The sequence below is a fragment of the Mycetomoellerius zeteki genome, unplaced genomic scaffold, assembly GCF_001594055.1.
Source record: "Mycetomoellerius zeteki isolate Tzet28-1 unplaced genomic scaffold, Tzet1.0 scaffold389, whole genome shotgun sequence".
Lineage (NCBI taxonomy): Eukaryota > Metazoa > Arthropoda > Insecta > Hymenoptera > Formicidae > Mycetomoellerius > Mycetomoellerius zeteki.
The window spans coordinates 433,523-448,006 of NW_017257380.1; the positions used below are offsets into that span (position 1 = coordinate 433,523).

General features: G+C 33.9%; 1 protein-coding gene across 2 annotated transcripts in view; it reads right to left on the reverse strand.

Annotated features, from left to right (window-relative positions):
• kuz (zinc-dependent metalloprotease kuz) overlaps positions 1–14,484 on the reverse strand; it is a 129,670-nt gene that overhangs the window by 9,876 nt on the left and 105,310 nt on the right. For both annotated transcript variants that reach the window (XM_018453505.1, XM_018453504.1), the window contains exons 2-3: positions 6,660–6,923; positions 1,924–2,118 (exon numbers count right to left, since the gene is read on the reverse strand). In XM_018453505.1, the coding sequence (XP_018309007.1) occupies positions 1,924–2,118; positions 6,660–6,923 (459 nt within the window). The remainder of the gene's footprint in view (positions 1–1,923; positions 2,119–6,659; positions 6,924–14,484) is intronic.

Here is a 14,484-nt window from a genome sequence, read left to right on the forward strand (position 1 = left end):
AAAAGTTTAGAACTTTACTTTTTATTTTTATACGGAAAGAACGATTTTGCTTTAGTATCTAAAAGTTAAGGAAGCTAAATATCTCAGAATAATTTTGTTGGACTATCAAATTAATTACAAGCATGCTGAATAATGCTATAAAAAGTTTTGATACTCTATCAACTAGTTTGAGTGTCCTACATATCTAATTGTTTTGATAAGCTGACAAAAGTACTAGCTAAGTTTTTGGTTATACTTCAGTATAACCGATCATGTAAACGTTATATTAGCGTATCTGATAAAAGATTTATGTTGAGCGTGTGCTAATGATGTACCTCGACAAATTTAGCTCGATGTTTAATGTGCCGCGAATTAAAAACGGAATATATCTTAATAAATCAATGTAAACAATGACAAACAAAATTATGTATAACATACAAGTTTGTTGTTACCCTCAGAATGCAGTAAAAAGCTAAATAACAGGTGTATGAAGAAACCCTCTTATTACAATCATTCTTCCAATCAATCGACCCTTTCATTAAGGCGAGTGATTTGGTTCTGACGGATGGACGTGATTTTAAACACGATTGCTAAAAGAATCGTTGTAGAGAACAAAAGCGGAAGATGTTCCGAGAAAAGAACGGAAGATAGGTATCGCGTGACAAAAGGATGGAAGGTGAAGGTGCATGATGTCGTGAGGCGCCACTTCGAGGCCGCTGCATCAAAGAACATGTCCAAACGAACGTTTAAAAACGTTCTCAGACACATAGTCGCCTTATAATTATTAAATCTTTCATGCACGACGGACATAACAATTATTATCACAACCGGTAGTTAACTAAATCGTTTCCAATCTAAATTTATCATTTTCTTCGAACACATATTAGGTACACGCCGCTTCTTCGTGTGCATAATGAAGTTGGCAGCTTTGTTCGAAATCATATAAGTTGTTTCAATCAGATATTAAACAAACTTTCATAACTCGGGTTCAATGTACAGTTGTGTCGTCAGTAAGTTTACAAATATAAATATAAATAATATATATATGCAAATTTTCTCCACAAATTGCAAAAGTATTGATAAATCATGGTATAATCTCACAAAAGTTAAAATATATGATATACGAGTAGGATGAGTTTACTGAAAAATATTAAAAAATTTAACTATAGACAGATTTGAAAATAATTTTGCATTATTAAAATAATCGTATAGAACGCTTAAACTAATTATTAGTATATTAACACTTTTTGCAGAATTGCTCATCATGTTCGAGATTTCTACGTAATTATTTTCATGATACAACAAAATTATTTTCAGATCTGTGTCTAGCTGATAAATTTTTAAACACTAGCAAAATTGTTCTTCCCGTATACACATGGAGAGAATGTTTTCTTAGAGTTTACCCTGAAAATATGACAGTCGTTGTATTTTGAAGAATTTTATGTAAACCTCTCTCATTCATTAAAAAAATATAAAATAAGTTTGTGATTAATTTTACTGAAGTGCATGGCAAAAATCTTTAAAATATTGTATTGTACCACAACTATATCATATTTTCAGGGTAAATTTTAAAAGAAAATTCTCTCAGTTACACTGCAATATTTTTTTATATTTAAAGAAATATTATTTAAAAATTAAAATATTCCGTTTTTTGTTAGTTTCGCATTTAACTAATTTTTCCCTTCATTAAAATTAAAAATTTTGTAATGGACGTACATTGTTGGAAAATATATTGTTGAAAGTAGGAAATAAACCAGCGATAAAAGAGCAACGGATAATGTCGAATATATCAATATTGAAAATTTATAATAAATTGCTTGAAGCTAAAAATCGTTTATCTGCTAAATAAATCATAATATTCGCGAATTAATGCATGAGCAGTAATGTGCGCCTGAAGAGATAATATCGATAGAAAAAAAGAATTTTGTTTTTTATGCATCTTACCTTGTCGAACGTCCACGTACGGATCACCGACGTCATTCTCATGATAGATCACAGAATGCAATGTCTCGTTTATCTCATGTGACGGAAAATAGTAATGCGCCCTTTCCACATACCACGCACCACTTTTCGGTGATACTATCTTCCCGTGGAAGACTCCATCACTGACACTTCCGAACACGTGGCTACCAGGTTCGCCTGAAAGCAAAAGATATATTCCTGATCAGAGAGAGATGCGTGACGAGAATATCTAGAAAGTTTTATCATATTAATCGTGACGATAAATTTTTGAGAGCACATTTTCATTTGATTTAAAGTATAGCGAATTAAGATATTTGTAGCAAAATATAGATTTCTATTTAATTTTATGGATGTTTAAAAAATTACGTGTTAATCTTTAAATACAAAACATGTATATGCATACAAATAATTATTACAGACACTTTGTATTAGTTATTACATATTTTTTCCAAGAATGATATTAAAATGAGATTAGAAAAAAATATCTTAATTTTTATTTTTTCTTCCTTTGACACGATTAAAAGGAAAGAAAATTATGAAAGTAACATGGACATTTGGATACATGCACACATGTAAATAAGAAACCAAACGTATGTGACTCTCGCTTTGCTTGAAAAAGTATCGATGATGGTATAAACTTCGTCTCTCGGTAAAGCTTTCTGCACCAGAAACTGCCGGCTTACGCAGCAACTTGCTTTTGCTGTCTAGCTATCTAATTTATACGTTTAACCGAGATGCACGTAGGAAAATTAATAGCGCGTATATTTTTATCTTTCCACGAGGATAAAAAATTTTAAAAATTAAACAGACTAAAATAGAAACTTGATTTAATTATAGCGCTGAAGAACGTATAAATATGTAAATTTGGTGTACGCAGAATGTAAATTTAGTGTTCTCTGTAGTAATGGAATATTTCATATACAGATGGTCTGTGCCAATTTTCTCATTTAGAATTTAAAAAACTCTGTAGCAGTTACTCTGCATGCCTGATACTGATGGTTCAATAATAAAAACTATATAAAATTTAACTTGATTCAATTTAAATGGTTTTATTTTTAATATAAAATATTTGTTAACGTTTATTTAAAAATAACAAAGAAGATTTTGTTATTTGCTTGTACCAATCAATTTGCCTAATAATTTCCAATCAAAATCTTTTATATAATACTTTTTCTACTTGTAACTTATAAATGTTGATCCTGCATCTTGACACATAATCATTATTCTTTTTAATTAATCCTCTAATATACGTAACCTATTAACCCTTTCGTAATCAGCGGGATATATGTGTGTATTAAGAATTTATTTATTGTCACCTTCTTCAACCTATTTCATTCCAGTTCCATAATTAAAATGTTCATCAATAAAAGTTATAAAAAACATTATTTTATAAAATACATGAAAAAAAAATGGCTACAGTTTTTGACAATTTTGTCATAAAGCCGCTTTTCAAAATAAATGATATTATGAAATTAATATTCCACGCTAAAATAAGTGATATTGTGAAATTAATATTCCAAAGGAAGTAATATAACGGAAAAAAGCCTTTTTGTCAATCATCTACAAAATTCAAAAATTCAGATTCCACAGTTACCATATATCATCCGATTTGAGAATTTCTTCAATAAAACGTGCAATGAATATTTTATTTTTCTTTGTACAAAGGAACTACGTTTGTCAACAAAAATATATTTGACTCTAAAGGAAATGTTAGAATCGTATCTCCGTCACGTATTATGCATAGAAAATATTTTGCAACACATTTTCAACTAACACATCCAACGGGAAAAGATAGTAAGTAATTAAATCATTAAAATCGCAGAATAAAATCTCAACATACGAGTAGACGACAATAATAGAGAGAATATTTAGGAAGCGTTCGCGCATATCTTTTTTCTCTTTAGATAATAGATCGCAGGAAAGTGAAGTCGTCCGCACAGCCGAGCTTATCACAATTCAAAATTCCTTTTGCTGCAAGAACAAAGGGAATCTTCGCTTCCGATACGGAAAACATTTCAGACAGCCTCTAACGTCACTTTAGAGTTCTTCTTCGCGCTTATACACACATATTTTCTAGAACTGACATTGTTCTTTAAAGTTTAAGATATGCAAAAATATTAAATCAAGAATTGTTAAAGTGTATTAGTTCATCATATAATGTTTATAAAGACTTCTTTTATGATAAAGGACAGAAACAGATTTTTCAAATAAATTTTCAAAATTATCTAAAAAAAACTAGTTCAAAAAATAATCTTGTATATTTTTTTGCTCGCTTAAGCTTTTCACAGACTTGACAAGCGTACTTCAAATAACTTATTATTAGTAATAGTAACAAAGTCCTCGACTAAATATAACTTTCGTGGCATTATTTGAAGGAAACCGGGACAGATTGCGGAAAATTGTAATATGATAGATAAACCGTTTTCCATTTGATTCATAATTCGAAACGTTGCTTGCTGAACTCCCATAAATCATTAGAATGAAAATAAAAGTCCCACCTGGTATCTACGCTGACACGCACTTTTGCGTGTCACACCTGGCACTGGGAAAACGTTGCGGAAGCGATACAAAGAAATGGTACCGCCTCGTCGAGGATGCATGCCGCAGATTGCAACCGGAACGCATACCGACGACGAAACGAATGCGGAGGTCGGACAGGCCACTGATAGTGAATATGTCGCGGTTACAAATTTAAATATGGTTCTTTGTTTGTACAGTTGAAACCACTCTACTTCTGTTAAATTTAATTTATTTTGACGGAAGTTCTTTGAATACGCAGAATGTCTTGTAAGAATAACGTTAAATTTCAGTAACATATTCTAAGATGGATTGAAGACGGCTTTCCTTCAGCTGAGATATATTTGATTACATATTTCATTGTAACTTTAGAATAATAAATATGTTGGAAATTCTACGTGTTACGTCAAGACTTTGCCAAAATTAATTTTCGCTTGGCATAAAAATAATATCGCTTAAATCGCCAAAATTGCTAAATAATGGAATCATTAAACAAAAGGATTTACTGAAATCTGATAAAAATTCCCTGAGTATTTCCAGATTTTCTAGATATTTTTACTCAAGTTTCAAATAAAATTAGAGAATGGTTTAATGCAACTTTGGTATAAATTGGAGTGCAAGCAACATAAATAAACTATATGTTAAAAATTAGTGGAAGATAAAAATTCCACGAGACCATATTTATCATTTTCTACAATTGGAATCGCAAAACCTATAGAGAAGATTCATTGCAATACAGTATCAGTGAGCTACTGTCTTCTATTGAATGTTGTCTTCTACTATTATTTAAATTTTTTTAATACAAACTCACGAGACACAAAAATGTACGTAAATATACACGGATGTATATGATATATTTATTACTAGCTGATCTACATTTTACATTATCAAAAAAATCAAAGAAACAAGATTTTCAGACAGAATTTAAATTTAAAAGTAAAATTCCAAAATTTCCCCGAGTGCCGAGTAAAATTCCATGAAAGTCCCTGATGTATTTTTAGGATAAAAAAGAAATCTCCTAAAATTCCAGATTTTCTAGATTTTTTCCGGACAGTAAACACCCTGTTTTATACTTCAATTTATATTCCAATGGAAAAAAGTTTCCTGCGTTACATCCTCCTGTAATATCCTACTATATGTTCATTTTTTTCTGTACTATTCTGTACTATTACAAAATTAATGATATTATAAATGCTGTAGTCGCAAATAAATATTTAAATGTTAAAATATATAATTTATAAAATCAGCGTTTCTCGATATTTACTCCGAATCTTCTTAGCCTTTACTTTCCTTTGGCGTACATGCAATCGCTTTATTACTTTTGCAGAAACAAATGCCTCTATTTCTCCCGCAATAAATATTTTCAGAGGATGTTCCGACTACAAGTATAAACACAGACACTCATACAATTTTATGCCGCTGTCTACGTGACCCTCTCGCGAGTAGAAAGCTCGAACGATCGTTGCCGATCGATTTCGTGTAACTTTACATTGCGAGCATCATTTATGCGAATATATAGGGCACCAAGAAGATTGCAGACTTGATGTCATAATCTACAAGTCTATATTTGGAAAAATGTGTGTTGTGTTGTGTGCGTCAATGCAGGTATACCGTTCAAGTTACATCGCATTATAATACATACACGAAGTATCTCTGAATATAGTTTCTAACGATATTATAGAAATAGCTGAGAAACATAATGTTGAGAAATATATTGTAAAAGTTACTGAATAGAAGAAAAACAAATAAATTAATCATAGGTGATGTACAATTTTAGCACAATCGATGATGATGTATACGATGAATATAATGTAATGTCGAACAGTCGTATACGATCTATTTTAAAAGGTCAAACAAAAATAAAATTGCAATGTTAAATTTACAGAAATATCAATTATATAATTATAGAAATTGCAAAAAGTCAATCTTGACTCTATTTCATTAAAATAATAATATCAAATCAAGCACGTTTCTGGAAACTTCATACATAATCGAATAAGAGAACGGGATTGTGTGATTTCATAATATTCGTAACATTATCCGAATTGTGTTATTTAAATATCAAACTTCGAATTATGTTTAATTACATTAGTCTCCTTAATTGCATTCAGAAATATATAGGATAGATTTAATGAATAATTAAAGGAAAACGCGGTTTATCGAAAATATCTCGATATCGAAAGATATGTCGTAAAACATACCGACTAGGTTGCCCTGATAAACGTGAGAGACGTCGGAGTTGTACTGTCTCTCTCCCGTAGATCCTTCAATAATTAAATTGTTGCTAAAGGTGGTCGAGTCCCGCTTTAATCGGATGTGGAAGTCCTTGCCGTGCGCGCGAAACTTTAACGTCACGGTACTGTCACGATTGATCGACCTCTTCGCCCTCAGGTGACTTCGATGGACCTCCTCGACAGGATATGACAGCGTTTCGTAGTGGCGGATGTACTCGTTCAGTCGACGAGCTGTAAGAAAAATGTAAATAAATTCTTAATACATTTGAAGTCAATCTTCGTAAAATAAGTGTTAAATTAAATTTCATCCAATTTCGGACTCCGACTTGTCGCAGCCGTGGAACATTAAATAGCCTCAATTTAAGGGTCGTTATGTGGAAGCTGAACGTAGAAATTTATGCAAGTCGCAAATGTCGAGCATTTTCTTTAAACCATGAACAACAGAGTTATATTTTATTCTATGAAGTTTAAAGCGCATTACAGATATAAGTAATAGCCCCAACCGAACAGTTTCCTGAAACATTCGTAAGCAGATCGATCGAATAATTCAGCATCCACCGGGAGGATTTATGTACTACAATACAAACTTATTCGCCAACGAAGAGAGAACTAGACCTCTTTTCACTTAACAAGTCTCAGTCCAGCTCATATTGCACGATAAAAACGAGATGATCTAATCTGTTGCTGATTGAGAAAACTGAATAGAGAAACCCTCCAGAGATTCACCTCGGGATTGCATTGCGTAATTCATCCCTACGTTAACGAGACAAAATGCCCTGCGGAAAATGGACCTGGTAGGAGAGTTCTCTTCTTTCGCTCCGCATTGCTTGTAATTTCCAAAAGCACAACATGAATTTATAGTCAGGCGACTTTTGTTCGCGAAAAAATCCGGAGTAACCGTGCGCGACAAAAGAGATGCAACGGCCGCGCTATGTGGAGAGCTACCACAATCTCGCTAGGTTTTATGTATCTGTCGGGCGATACGAGGGTTGTGCACCGGCACTCTCTTGCTGTCCAGAATCCCAAACGCTTTCCACGAAATGCACGCGATATTCTCGGCAAGCTCTCGGAACAATGTTGCCGTAGTGTATGAATATTATGGAGGGCAAAAATGCACTTCCCTCGTCGCGTCATTTAGCCGATTTCTAAAGAGCGCCTCGCAAGCACCCCGCATTATGCTTTACGAGACGCGCTACCTCCGCTACCTCGCATTCACGATAAGTGCAATTGCGCAAATGAGTCAGCCCAATGCCAGACGCGTAACTTTTAAGGCTGATCACGATAAATGAGGCATGTAATTCTCGAAGTTCTTAATGCTTTTGAGCCTATTTGCCATGTGAACAATGCTAAATTGCGTCACACTAAATGAAGATATCCGTCTCTGAGCAGAAAATTTCACGTTGCGTGAGAGATATAAGATTTATCTTTATACAAATAGATTATTCCTTTTTTCGCTCCGATGTTTACATGTCATGTAGTTATAAAACGAGACCATTCCATTATTTCGGAAATTCGATATCCATTCGATATATTTTTATTCGTGAAGAGCTATTTTTATAAATATAGCGAAGAATTTACGAAAAGTCAAGAGGAGTAATTTATATGTCCAGAGAGAAAGGTAGAAGGAAATGAAACTGTTTTATGATCGGCATTTTTATCTTGACGTCAGACATTTAATCTCATTATGCGCTAAAGAATTACGTGATGTTGCACCCAGTATCCGAGAAATCATGAAGGTGCTTATGCAAGAATGTATTGCGCGTTCGAGAGCTATAATTATAGCATCCTATTAGGCACAGGACTGGGTAGTATCATTCCTCTTTCCATTACTTATTCTAAGTAATAGATACTAAACGACGTCTTTTAAACGTATTTAGTGCTGCAATTTACGGATATCAAAAGAAATTCTGATTCACCGAGTGATAATACAACTGAATTATATATTTTTCGAGATCTTTCACTTCCACGTAATATATTGCGAGTGGAAAAATTGATTTTTAAGAAAGCGGGCAGCCTGTACTTTACTTTAACTTAGCGAACACGGATGTTAAAAAAGAAGACAAGGAAACGTCAAGGCTCTCTCAAGGTTTCTTAGATTGTAGTATTGGAATAAAGAGAAATTTTACGCAGTAAGCTCGAAAAAAGCTGATTGTCTACCCTCGCTTAGGACTTTTGTCTTCGCCCATCAAGCCATCGAAGAAGGCATAAAGTCGGATAGCCTTATCAACCAACGTCCGTTCACATTAAAGAAAACATTTCATCGATCATTTGTTATGTAGTAATGAAATTATATTAGCTCACCATATATTCATAAAATGATTGTAATCTCTTTGTCTTGTTTCTAAAAAAAAAAAACTACTATCGGTTATACCTATTTGTTGCCAATATCGACATAACATTCGCCAAGGTATAAGAATCAATAATAAGATTATATATTGTTAATAAATATAAAGTTAATTGTTCCTCTTAATGAAATATTAATTGAATAGCATCACTTTTTGCTTCTCAATTTTCGATATAGTAATACAATTATTGGATGAACGCACCATGCCATCGATGCAATTTTATAACTTTAACAAAACAGTATTAAAATAATTACAAAATTTATAATGTTTTTATAACGCCTTGATAATTAAGCTTTAGATTAAAATTTCATTAAAATTCACGTGAATTAAGAAATCAGATCTCTTACAATATATTTATACTTTATTCATTAAGCACATTAAGTTAATTTTCAATGCTAAACAATATCGTAATTATATTATTATGAAACAGAATCGCGAGATTTGTTAAGCAATAATAAATTCTGTTTTACTACTAAATCTCGTATATTTCGATGAATACCCTGTATCAAATAAAAAGTCGGAAAACGAGATGCGACTCGCTTCCACATTTCCATCCGCTCTCGAATGAATAGAAGGATTTGAAACGAAACATGAAAACGTATCGACATCTAAAGCTGCAGGGACGCATATGATGCATGAGACAGACTGCGACGACGTACCTTTTTATGCATTGTAGCGGGAGGCGGATCGATACGTGTTCGTATAACGTTACTAGTTTATCTCAGAGCGTGAAAATTCTGCCGGTTGTAGCGCGAAGAAATAAATCAAATGCGCCTGCATCTTTTCGGTGCAAAAAATATACCTCTGTAATGCGTAACGAACGAATGATATTTCGAATATGCGATAAAATAGAATAGTTCGCGTCCTACGTAATAATAAAAATAAACTCCTCCTGCAACCATTTTACCGGCGAAATCACGAATCGTAGAATTAATAGTTCACGTTATCACAGAATTAAATACAATTAAAATGCAGTTGCATAAGAGAGCACACTTTGCTAAATGCATCTCATTTGGCATATTCAACATAAATCTTCTCACCTTTCGCTTTTCCTGGATGATCGAATGTTCGGTAAACCATGCGACAGACACAATCAAACTTATTTCATTCGTTGTTTGCAGCACGGAACAAAAATCAAACAATGTGAAAAATGTAACATTCCTCATAATCCTCTGCCAGAAACAAAGAGACACTAGGAAATGAAGAGTCATTACCGCGTTTCAATGTAATTTCATCCGCCGTTGTAATCCTATTCACTTTCAAGAGGATGTAGTAAATGAATAAAGCGTTCGATGCAAACTCGGTTTACAAACTGTCAAGGAAATTGAATCAGCCAGAAAAATCTTTTTTCACAATCTGATTGTAAAAACTATGAGATAAAATGGAAAAAAAACAATTTCAATATTTTCACTTCTACGTCAAATATGTGTAATCAACCTTCGAAATTGTGTACATAACAACAAAATTGGAATCATCCGAACTTGCATAATGATAGGATTTTAATCCTTGATTTGTCGCTGTGGATTATTATGAATTCAGAATGAGCTCGGTTCCTAAATAAAATCCGCTTCTATAATTATGAACGACTTCCTTGAGTAATATTTATCGCTTTATCCAAGTTTTAATTACGCTGTAACTTGAAAAAATAACTTTAGCCACGGTAGGGGACGACAAAATCCATCCTGGAATGATAGGGACGTTGGTTTTGCAACTACTTTAATACATCGAGGAGAAAAAACAAAAAGTAATATTCTGAAGAGACGAGAAGAGATAATATCGGAAAATGAAGAGTGGTAGCCTACTCCTCATTCTATCCCGCAATTTTCCGAGCTGTGTCTTCAGCCACGCTGGTATTCTTTCGCGCGAATTGCATCGAAAATGCTCCACGAAGCGCCATGATATTTGGATACGAAGATGAAGGTGTGGCGAGACCGGGAACAAAAATGCAAATTGTGTCTACCCGGCGGGAACCATCAATCCTCTCGTTGCCGGCGTTCTCTCGTAACGCGACAAAAGCATTGTTTAAACCTCTAATATATTTTGAAACGCGAAATAATCCTTTGTATTTTTAATATAAATTATCGTGCACGTACAATTTTATGTATATTATTTTATAATTTTTTTTTCTGTTCACGGTGCTCTGAGTTTCGCAAATCAGCGGAAAAAAAAAATATAAAGACAATTTTTTTAAAAAGAAAATTTTAATTCTTCTCAGCTTATTTTATTTTCTAATAATTTTTTAATTGATGACCGTTTTATGTAGCGTTTGGATAATATAATACAAAAAACATGCTTTGTGAACGTACTTTGAAATAATTTATTCCAGTTTTGGAAGCTTGGTTTAATAATTCTTGATCTGCTTAATTTTTATTATATGAGTTTTGTATTATATGATGTATGATTTTAGTTTTAACTAATTTGTTTAAATTTTATTTTCTACGAATCCAGCAATAATAAACAATTTATCACAAAACACTTAGTTCTATAAATTCTTTTTATAATAAATAATTCTGTAATTTTATAATTCTTTCTGAATTGCATATTTATGTTTTGTCAATTTTCTTAGAACTTTATATCGAAAGAACGATTTTGCTCTAAACATTTAGTCAGATACAGATTTGAAAATAATTTTGTTGGAATCTCAAATGATAAACAATACTGTAAAATGTTGTTGACATTCTAGCAATCATTAAACGTTCTACATAATTATTTTGATGGTCCAACAAAATTATTTTCAGATTTGTATCTACCTAAAATTTTAAATACTTCAGCAAAACTATTCTTTCCGTGTATATTCTCTGTGCTCGAACTGTATTTGATACAGAATTCACAGTGATTGCGATCGCGAGATCGTCACATTCGCTACGTCAGAGTAGAATTAAATCTCAAGGTAACGCGTATCAGATGTGGTTATTGAGGCAAACGGGTCAGCGCACGTGCCATTATGCTCTTTGAAGTTCCATGGGCGTAAATATCCAGTAGCTCCATATCGCTTTTACACCATCGCACATTTCGGGAAGCATGTAGACTCTCCACCGCGTCGCTATTAGGATAAAGTGGAACACAATCAACGTCTCTCCCTTTGCCAACCAAGTATGCGTCGTAGATTGTACGTGGTATTGTCGTGCAGTGAGGGGGAAACCGAATCATTATTGACTCGAAATTGAAACCTCAGCTACGATACTGTTTATTACGACGACGGGAGAAGGATTTCGTCGATGTACCTCGAGTACAATCGTACTTTCCGTTTTCCGCTTTTCCGCTAACGTTCAATCTCACTAATGAACGTCGCGTGCTCCGGACGCGACGGATGCAACGGATTTCTATGGTACGGCGAAACAATAATAGCGAGACACCGGATGCGGCGAGAACGATACTTTCGCGGTTGGTCGATGTGAGCTTTTAGATAGAAGCGATGACGACAGTTTCCAACCTGGTCAAATCCGCTTGATCCGCTGCGCCCCAACCAGTTTCGGAAGGATTTCATTTCCGGACGCGACATTGCGCCCATTGCACCCGCATACGGAAAAGGAACGTCTCGGCGGAAAAGTCCTGGCGATTTGAAATACCTCAAAGTGAAATTGCTTCGGCATCCCGACATAGTGGAGTATTACCGTCGCATCCTACCATCATCCACATTCGCCGTGGTACCTCTTTTCTCGCTTTTTCTCCTATCACGATCTCTTGTCGAACTCAACGCTCCTAAAGCGGCAATTAAAATGACCAGCTTTAAACGCCGTATGGCATCCACGTGATACCGACAATAAAATTAAGCCGAGAGCGCGTGGAATTCAATTTTCACCTTTTATCGCCACATCTTAGAGGATAATATTTTTAAGCTTACTCAATCCTGACTCTTCGTACGTTAAAGCCGCGTATCGCGATTATTATCCTCGTTGCTTGCACGAGGGAAACTCGTTTTGCGGTTGGATTTTCGTTCAAACGAATTGAGCTAACGCTACTCTATACAAACAATAAGCTCCGAGAACAAATCTCTGACAACTCGAGTGATTTGACACAAAATTTATGGAATAATTTGTTAAATAATAGTCATTAAATAATATAAATATTTTTTTAACAAGAGTTAATTTTAACTCTCATTAAACTATTATTTAACTCGTATATACATGAACGTGAGATCACGTATAAAGATTAGTGCTGCAGGTAAGCGCAGCATAAATAATTTCAAGTTATTAAACTCGTGTCTACGTTCCTTCCTTGTTAGCGCGTCATTCATTCGAGTTCGTCGTTACGAACAATTGTTTCACATCAAGGCTCCTGGCTGGCTGTATCAATTCCAGGTGTCACTTGGTAATGACGGATGATATCGGTATTTCATCGAGGAAGTTGAACGAGGAGCATGAAAAACTCAATTTCCATTCTCTGTCGAAGGAACGTCATAAAAACCGAATAAAGACTAACGAATTCGAATTTATGCGTCTTCGTTATACTTCCTGCCAAATCGCGTCTGTCTGGCATCGATCTATCGACATGGTGTTTTAATACCCCTTCTGCTTTCCGGTATTTTTCCACATCTACAGGAAACAACGTAGGAAAGGTCGGAGGGAGAAAGAAGGATGTAATTCGTCACGGACCGATGAATCTCTCGTTGCATGGTTTATGAGCAGATGGACACATGGCTCGTTCATGATCAATCTCACGCGCCCGCATGCGCGTTATAAATATTTGTATAAATATTTGTAGAAACGAAAAAACAGGATTGTTTCTTTTTGCGAAGATGTTATTGGATTGAGAATAAAGGCTTTCGCAGAGGATTAGAAATTTTGGATAACTAAAAATTGTACCTTCCTAGTCCCCGAAGAGGTGCAAAACTTTATAGTTTTAACCATTTTAGGCCATTAACCTTTATTCATCTAAAGGATCGGAAATCTATTTGAAGAGATAAGGAGAAGAAGAAGAAGAAGACTTTCCGGAGGAAAGGTAAGACGATGACAACTGCAGGTAGGATGAAGATTAGAGCAAGGAGTATTGGCTATGACGTCTGTTCCAGTTTGATAATGCTCGTCGAAATAACGATTGCTGATGGTAACATGATAAATTTTAATCAGAATATGTATTAAGAACAGAGAGAAGTGCAAAATAGCATTAATTGAATTTAATTAAGCTATCTATGTTACGCATCGATGAATCAAATTTAATCAAAATTATATATAAGTTATAAAATTAAATTAGATACATTCAAAGATGGTTCGTTCTCTAAATTGGACTTTAGCTAATAATTTTCCGTAACTAATATTAATCTTAATTAATATCTACCTAGAAATTATTTAATAAAATGCGAATTGATATATTGAAATATTTCAATTTAGATACGCTAAATCTAATAAATGTGTACAGGTTTTACTGATTAATCGACATATGTAAATTACAGAAAATTGGAACTTGATAACGTCAGAAGTAACCACTTTTAAGACGATAGTCTCCAA